This window comes from Phacochoerus africanus, chromosome 12 (genome assembly GCF_016906955.1).
Source record: "Phacochoerus africanus isolate WHEZ1 chromosome 12, ROS_Pafr_v1, whole genome shotgun sequence".
Taxonomy (NCBI): Eukaryota; Metazoa; Chordata; class Mammalia; order Artiodactyla; family Suidae; genus Phacochoerus; species Phacochoerus africanus.
The window spans coordinates 1-8,553 of NC_062555.1; the positions used below are offsets into that span (position 1 = coordinate 1).

Here is an 8,553-nt window from a genome sequence, read left to right on the forward strand (position 1 = left end):
GGAAAACAACCATGAGAAAAGATGGCGTCCACCTACACATAGAAAAGATATCGTGCCAAGAATGGGAGCCCTGTTCCAATGGCTCTTCCTGGGATTGTGGGAAATGAATCGATAGCAAGAAGATGCTTTCACGTCCATGTCTTCAATGACTCCTGCACTAAGTGCGTCGTGGTTTTGCCAGTTTGGCAGAGTTGTGGAATGTCATCCGGCAATTGCATCTCCCCTGCCCAACCAACAAGATGGATTTCTTCTTTTCTTTTTTTTTCCTGCCTGCTGCACTGCCCTTCCTGTGCCAGGGATCGAATTTGAGGCTCAGCTGTGACCTAGGCACAGCAGGAACTCCAAGATGGATTTCTTTTTCCTTCTTTTTCTTTCCTTCCTTCCTTTCTTCTTTTCATTCTTTTCTCTCTCTCTCTTTCTTTTTCTTTTCTTTCTTTCTCTTTCCTTCCTTCCTTTCTTTCTCCTTTCTTTTTCTTTCTTTCTTTCTTTCTTTCGCTGTCTTTCTTTCTCTCTCTCTCTTTCTTTCTCTTTCCTTCCTTTCTCTCTCTTTCCTTCTTTCTCTCTCTCTTTCTGTCTTTCTCTTTTCTTTTTCTTTCTTTCTTTCTTTCTTTCTTTCTTTTCTTTCTTTCCTCCTCTCTCTCTCTCTCTCTCTCTCTCTCTCTCTCTCTCTCTCTCTTTCTTTCTTTCTTTCTGGTTTTTTTTGGGGGGAGCCACACCCGCAGCACATGGAGGTTCCCAGGCTAGGGGTCAATTCAGAGCCTTACCTGCTGGCCTACACCACAGGCACAGCCACGCGGGATCTGAGCCGCATCTGTGATGGACACCACAGCTCACGGCGATGCCAGATCCTTAACCCAACAAGTGAGCCAGGGGTCAAACCTGCAACCTCATGGCTTCTGGTCGGATTTGTTTCCACGACTCCAGGATGGCAATCCTGAGACTTGCAACGTTTATTGTTTGTTTCGGGTTTTCTCCACCCCCTCTCCCGTTTCAGCTTTATGTTTTACTTTTTGGCCACACACACGGGCAGCAAGTGGAAGTTTTTCCTGAGCCAGAGATGGAACCTGCACCACACAGGGGCAACCAGAGCCACCGCGGTGAGAAAGCAGGAGCCTTGACCCTCTTGGTCGTGGGCTTCCTTCTTCTTCTTCTGTTGTTTTTTGGGGGGTTGTTTTTCTTTTTCTATTTTTTTGGGGGGGGTTGGGTTGTTTTCCTTTTTTTGTTTCGTTTTGCTTTGTTTTGGATGAGATTTCAGTTCACAACCCCCCCCCCCCACCACACACACACACACACTCATAGTGTTGCGTTGTACTTTCCCTCCGTTGTGGTTGGTCAGTCATGCTGAAATCCATGTTTCTATGACCTGACCACCAGAGCATTTGCCCCAGGCAGCCATTTGTTCTCTTTGGACTTTGTCTCAGTCTATGCAGAGAGAGATTCTCATTTTCACTTTCCTAGGATCGACTGTATCCTTCCCTCCCTTCCTAAGCTTCTGGGCTTTGCTTGTCTGCTTTTGACAGACGTCTCCGTCGGTAAGGGTGGCAGGTAAACCGACTCCTGCGTTGTCGTTCTCCGAGAGCTTGCCCGGTTTCGTTTTTTGCCAGTCCCCGCCTACCCTCCCACCCTCCCTCTCTCCCTCCCTCCTCCAGCTCCGTGCAGGGAGGTGGGGTGGGGGTGGGGGAGAGAAGAGAAGGTGGAGGGGAACCCGAGATCTCTCTCGCTAGTGTCACCCTCGCCGCGCCGGCTTCTCTCTGGAATTCCCAAGCCCAGGAAGGGACCTGCTTGGGGGAGCGAGCGCGGCTCCTTCTAGGCAACAGCGAGAACCTCTTCCCAGCTCCTTCCCCGCCGCCGCCGCCGCCGCCGCCGCTGCCGCGCCCTCTTTCCATCTGCTGCCATCACGCCACGCAGTGCCTTGCCAGGAGGCAGCTCCGTGGTGGAAGCCTCGCGGTCGTGCAGGACGCCTGGCGCCTCGGCCCCGGGAAGAGCTCGGGCATTTGGGTGGCCGGCGCTGTGTCGTTGTGTCGCCGCCGGCCGGCCGGCCATCCGGATCCGTCCCGGTGACGTTGGTGGCGGTTGTCGCGTGCCATCTAGTGTCCGCTTTTATATCGTCCCTTCCCTCTGCAGCTTTGGGGAACCTTCCTTCGCGAGGGATGTGACTCAGCCATCCGGCCTGAGGCAGAGTTCCGGGAGGCTGGCGACACTGGCGGCGACAGCTCCGGTGGCTCAGAGGCCTGGGAGTGTCCCTCTCTCACCGGAGATTGGGCGTGCAGGCCTGTGAGGGAGTGACTGTCACCGCGCTCCCCAGGCAGGTTCTGGGGCCGCCTGGCCGGGTCGACCAGCATCCGCTCTTGCTGCTCCGGCCCCGGGGACCGACCAGACCTGGGCCGGGCCGCCTCCCTAGCGAGGGGAGAGGGTGTGCGGCGCCCGGGACTGCCTGTGCTCGGGTGGCCTGGCCTTGTCCCGGGTCGCCCTTTGGAGCGTGAATGACTCCCGCCCGCGGTCCCTCCAGCCTCTCATCCCCGAAGTGAGGAGCGGCCCGGGCTGTGCGCTGAGGGCGTTCGTTGGAGGGCACGACAGGCTCGGTGGCCGGCACGCTTGTTTCCCGGTCGTCATGCCGGCATGGGTCCCTCCCCCCCTCCCCCGCGACGGATGGCTACCGCTGGCCCGTGCGGAGTCGTACTGACGAGGTCTAGACCGGCACAAGCCGTGAGGGGTGGAGCGGAAAGGGTGGCTCGGGCCCCGGCGCGTTCCTTCGCGGGGTCCGTTCGTCGGAGGCGCCTCCGTGGAAATATTTTTTCCCAAGTCCTGATGGATCCGGAGACGGTGGATGGTACCCCACCGGTCCCCTGCTCCCGGGTGTGGCCGGGAAGGGTGCACCTGGGCCTGAGGCGTGCCCATGTAGGGTCCCGGTCGTTGGACAAGACTTCGTTTCCCACGCTCTCATTTCCCACGCCCTCGGAGTGTTTCCCGGTCGGTCGGTCGGGAGGTGGGGACCGGCCTGAGCTGGATGCTGTGTCCTGGATTTTGGGGAGCCAAGTCCCCATCTGGAGCTCCGGACAGACCGATACCTGCCCGCGTGGGCAAGCCGGGAAGGGTTCCCCTGGCTGGCCGGCCGGCTCCACCTCCTTCCTGTCCCTGTCCCTGTCCCTGTCCCTGTCCCCCTTCCTTGCGGTCACGCTCTCCGGGTCGACCAGATGGCCCTGAGAGCGCTGGGTCTGGCGACTCTAGGGCAGGCCTGGGGGACAAGTGTCCAGATGGGGGTTCCGGGGATACCCCCACGTCCTGTGGGTGGGCCCCGCTGCTGGGCATGGACATTTTTCGCGGCCGAAATAGGCCTTTTCTGTCACCAGGTAGATGCTGACACGATCCTCTTCAGTGCCTGTCGCTGGAGACCTTGGGCCTCTGGATGCGTGTGGGGGGCTTTGGGCTTTCGGCCGCTGTCCAATGCCTGACCCTGCCCTTTGCACCCCGCGTGGGGGCCGCTCGCCTGGGCCTGTGCGCCGGCTCTCGCTTGTGCATCCAGCTGGCCCGTGCTGCGGTGTCCCCTCCGGTCTCTGGCTGACCCGAGGGCGGCAGGGCACGTGGCCCTGTGGGGTCTTCTACCCCTGTGTTGCCTCCCTGCTGCGGGCACCCGGCGGCTCGGCTGGAACAACCCCACCCTGTTGGCTCTGTGCCGCGTGTCAGGCGTCCTCCCTCCCGGGGTTGTCGGCCGCTGTCTCTCCCCTGAGAGAAGAAGGGAGGTGGGGGGGCCGGTGAGGCTGAAGCAGGCCCCCGTGGTGATTGTCCTTGCTGGCCGCCCTCCCTCCCTCCCCCCTTCTGGGCTCTTCCCTGGCTCTGCCAGGACTGATCGATGTGGTGATGTGGCGCTCTCCTGGGCTTGGGCCTAAGCCGCGCCAGGTGAGGGACGGCCGCTCGTGGTGAGCCGGGCCGCGCCTCTCATTCTGTCCGCGGGCCCCTCGCTGCTCCTCCCCCACCTGCGGGTGGTGTGGGGGAAGGCAGGGGTGCGGCCTCCGGCCTGACCTCTGGCCTCCCGCCCTGCTGCCTTCGGGTGTCAGTCGGGGGGGGAGGCCTGGGTTCTTTGGGACGCAGCAGGCATTCTCGCTTTGCCTCCTTGGCGTGTGCCTTGTGAGCGGTCCCTCCCCGAAGTGGGGGAGGCCTCCCTCGCTGCCATGCTTCGCATCCCTGCGGGTGCGTGAGCGTGCCTCCCCTGGTCCTCTGTGGTGCCCCTGGAGTACTCCGGGTTGCCTGTCAGATGCCCGAGGCCGAGCGGTGGTGTCGTTTTCCTCTCCCAGCGGTGAGTCCCCTCGGGTCCCCACTGTGGTGGTGGTGTGTCCCACGAGCAGCTTCCTAAAGCTCAGGGGAGGGGGTCGAGGCGGTAAGGCAGGGGAAGCTTGTGTTCCCTCCCTGGGAGGGGCTCAGGTGGACCCCTTGTCATGGGTCTCCCTCACTGTGTTGCCAGTGAGGGCAGCCCTTGGCCCTTGAGCGGCACACCCCATGCGTCTCCCTTGACCGGGAAGGCTGCATGTGGTCGTGAGAGCGACCGTGGTGGGCCGGGAGATGTGAAGGGGGGGTCCCCGTCTGGGCTTCTCGTATTTTTTGACCAAACTTAACTTCAGCCTCCACCATGTCATCTTTTGGGCTCTCAAGCCTGCCATGAGAATATGGTCACCAAAGTCCTCGCCCAGAGGCACCTCTGCCCACCGCCAGTGCCGCCGCCTCCCCCCCCCCCCCCCTCCTCCTCCTCCTCCTCCTCCTCCTCCTCCTCCAACCCCCGCCAAGCACCCCACCCCCCACCCCGCTTTGTATTGTTCAGCTGTCTTGCACTGGTTTCTCACACGGTGGCGGTGTTGGCCTATGCATGTCTCCCAACCACATTCAAGTGGACTTCCAGGATCATCATTTTCTGTTTCCTAACTGCACTTTCGTCGTTCTTAGGAGATTTGCTTCCCCCACCCCCACCCCCACCCCACCCCCTCCGTGCTTGGTGTTGAATCGGAGGAGCTGCATCTGCTGGCCTGAGCCACAGCCACAGCAACGGCAACGGCAACGGCAGCGGCAGGATCCGAGCCACATCTGAGACCTTATGCCACAGCTCGCGGAAAAAGGCCAGATCCTTAAACCCCTGAGCGAGGCCAGGGATCAAACCTGCCACCTCGTGATTCCTAGTCAGATTCGTTTCCGCCGCGCCATGACAGGAATTCCTTCCTGAGTTCTTTTGGGTCATGGTTGTTTCCAGCTCCACAGAATTCCTCCCCGTGCTCATGTGACATCTGGGATGTGGCGGGGGGGGGGGGGGGGGGGGGGGCAAGGTTTCGTTCCCCTACAGTCATGCCTTGAAAAAAGTCTTGTACAGCGTTTCACAGTCCACATCCAGAAGCTGAATCCGCAGCCGGTTCCATCTCATGAAACCGATCTCCCAGCCCAGGAAAACCAAAGGTCGTGGTTGGAGCCCGTGATAAACCCCAGGCCTGAGTCCCGAGCACTGCCGCTCAGGGAAGATTTCGAGCTGTCGGGGCCCAAGGATCCTCCTGGGCACTTGGAAATGTCTCCGATGTGTGCAGGCATGCATGAGGATGAGAAGGGGCTAAAGAGGGGCAGAGGGCGGTGATCTCTTGTCGGTGGAGGTCAAGGGTTGGCGCTGCCTTTTGTGGATCTCCCGGAAAAGTCAAATGTGGGAGAAAAACTGGACCCGTGGGTTCGAGGAGAGGGATGGCCAGAGAAAACCAGAAGAATTCCATCTGCCATCCATTGGGTTGGTGGGAGGGCAAAAGCTGAAACCTCAAGCATGAGATGAACAGAACCTCATGCTTCTAGCCATCCATAAACCCCGTAAGATAAGATCGTTTCTGCTGAGATACCCTCTCCCTCCCCCCACCCACCCAGGGCGAAGGATCCCTGGGTGGTGGCAGAGGGGCGGCAGCAGTCAGTGGCAGTGGCGGCGGGCATGGAACTTCCACAGGCCCTGGGGACACACCCCACCCCCCAAGAAACCCCTGGAAGCTTGGAATTCTGATGTCTGTGGTGGGATGACCATAAACACTGGCTTTTGTGCCATGTCTGCTAGAAGATAGGGTTTCCATGACAAGTAAAGTGATTTTTAGCAAGTTTTTCTCCACTTGAGATGTATTGAAAATACATCTTCATTCAGGGGGAGGTAGGTGTAGGTGACAGACGTGGCCGCTCAGCTCAGATCGGGTGATCTGGCAGGGCATAGCTCTGGCTGTGGTGCAGGCCAGCAGCTACAGCTCCAATTCGACCCCTAGCCCAGGGAACTTCCATATCCCGAGGGTGCACTCCTAAAAAACAAAAAACAAAATGAACAGCACACAAAGAGGGAGCATCTCATCGATGGCAGACCAAATTCCAATGTATATGTATATGTGTACATATGTATGTACGTGTGGATGTATGTGTGTGTGTGTATATTAGCATATGTTATCGAGAGAGAGAGAGAGAGAGAGAGAGAGAGAGAGAGAGAGAGAGAGAGAAAGAGAGAGAGAGAGAGAGAGAGAGGCTTTTTTAGAGCCATAACTGTGGCATACGGAAGTTCCCAAACCAGGGATCGAACCGGCATACATGGATACTAGTCGGGTTTGTTACCACTGAGCCACAACAGGAACTCCACACATTCCAACATTTAATGAGAAAATACATTTTTGATGCTTTAGGCAACCCTGCAAACACCCTTATTTAAGTGACTGGACTTAAAAAAAGGAATCCCTAACACCTAGTAACAGAACAAAGATAAAGAAACACAAGGCAGGAATTCCCGTTGTGGCTCGGTGGAAACGAACCCGACTAGCATTGACCCCTAACCTGGGAACCTACAAAATGGCACATGTGAAGCCCTAAAAGAAGACCACACACACACACACACACACACACACACACACACACACACACACACACACACGGCACAGACAGATGCGAAATGAAAAGAAAAGGAAGGAAAAAAGAAAAGGGAAGAAAGAGAAACGAACAGACAGAACAAGCCATTGTGAATGATCTCTAGGAACAGGTATTTTTCTCCAAGCATAATTTTATTTTTCCCCAAGTGATACCAGACCTCCTCTCTCTCTCTCTCTCTCTCTCTCTCTCTCTCTCTCTCTCTCTCTCTCTCTCTCTCTCTCTCTCTCCCTCTCTCTCTCTCTCTGAAAAAATTTATGTATTTACTGGAGTTCCCATTGTGACTCAGCAGGTAGGAATCTGACTAGCATCCATGAGAGTGCTGGTTTGATCCCTGGCCTCGCTCAGTGGGTGAAAGATCTGGCATTGCCCTGAACTGTGGTGTAGGTTGCAGACACAGATCGGACCTGGTGTTGCTGTGTCTGTGGTGTAGGCCAGTGGCTCAAGCTCTGATTCCCTAGCCTGGGAACCTCCGTGTGCCGTGAGTGCCACCCGAAGAAAGCAAGGGGAAAAAAAAAAAAAAAAAAGGAAACATAAAAACCTGGATTGGGGAGATCCCATTGTGGCTCATTGGTAACAAAGCTGACGAGCACCCACGAGGATGCAGATTCAATCCTGGGGTGGGGGTGGGGGGGTGCTGGTGCTGGTGGTACTGAGGTGTGTGCATGTGGGGTGATAAATAGGTTACCTCTGGCTTCTGGGGGGTGAGAGTCAGCATGCTTCTCCTGCACCTGCTGCTCCTGGGCAATTATTTAGTTGTGGTTTCTTGTTCCTTTGTTTTTGTGGTCCTGCATCGTGGTGAGTACTGGTGTAAGTGGCAGGTTCCTATTTGATCCGACATTTCTTTGGCTCTGGTGTCGGTTGACAGCCATGGTCATGACTGGTGGTGGTTGTTAAGTCTCCAGGAGTCCCACGCAACATTCTGATTGTCTTTCTTCCTTGGGCTTTGGCTGCAGCCTCCCCCACCCCCCACGTCATATGGAGGTTCCCGGGCTAGGGGCTGAATCAGAGCTACAACTGCTGGGGCGTATGCCACAGTCACAAGCACCATCAGATCCAAGCCGCGTCTGCAACCTACACCGCGGCGCAAGGTGATGCCACCAGATCCTAAGCCCACTGTGGAAGGCCTGGGATCGAACCTGCAACCTCATGGTTCCTGGTTGGATTCCTTTCCACTATTCCATGACGGGAACCCCTTGGGCTTGGGCTTTTGACAGGTGGAGGGACACAGCTTTCTGAAACGGTGGGGCCAGGGCAAGGCATAGAAACATAAGATGGATGTGAGCCTGCGCCTATTCTTTTCTCGTGTCCTGGGAAGATAAGGTGGCTCTTGCCAGCTGGGATTTCATTTCCCCACAAACGATCAGGCTCTTAAGGTATCAGGCAGGGAAGAGGGAGAGTCAGAGTTCCCATTGTGGCTCAGTGGTTAATGAATCTGACTAGCAACCATGAGGTTGCTGCTTCCTATTTGATCCTGGATTGGGGAGATCCCATTGTGGCTCATGGGCAACAAAGTTGACGAGCACCCATGAGGATGTAGAATCGATCCCTGACCTTTACAACATTTTTTTTTTCTAAAACATAACAATAAAACAAAATGAAACTTAAAAACCTGGGTTGGTGCCCTTGTGTTGAATATGGTTTTAA

At 56.5% G+C, this 8,553-nt stretch overlaps 1 protein-coding gene across 1 annotated transcript; it reads left to right on the top strand.

The window, feature by feature from the left end:
- Nucleotides 1-2,258: 2,258 nt before the first annotated feature.
- On the top strand, nucleotides 2,259-4,313 carry LOC125112841 (uncharacterized). The gene has a single exon (XM_047755286.1). The coding sequence runs from the start codon at nucleotides 2,620-2,622 to the stop codon at nucleotides 3,202-3,204; it is 585 nt and encodes a 194-aa protein (XP_047611242.1). The 5' UTR covers nucleotides 2,259-2,619; the 3' UTR covers nucleotides 3,205-4,313.
- The last annotated feature ends 4,240 nt before the right edge of the window (nucleotides 4,314-8,553 follow it).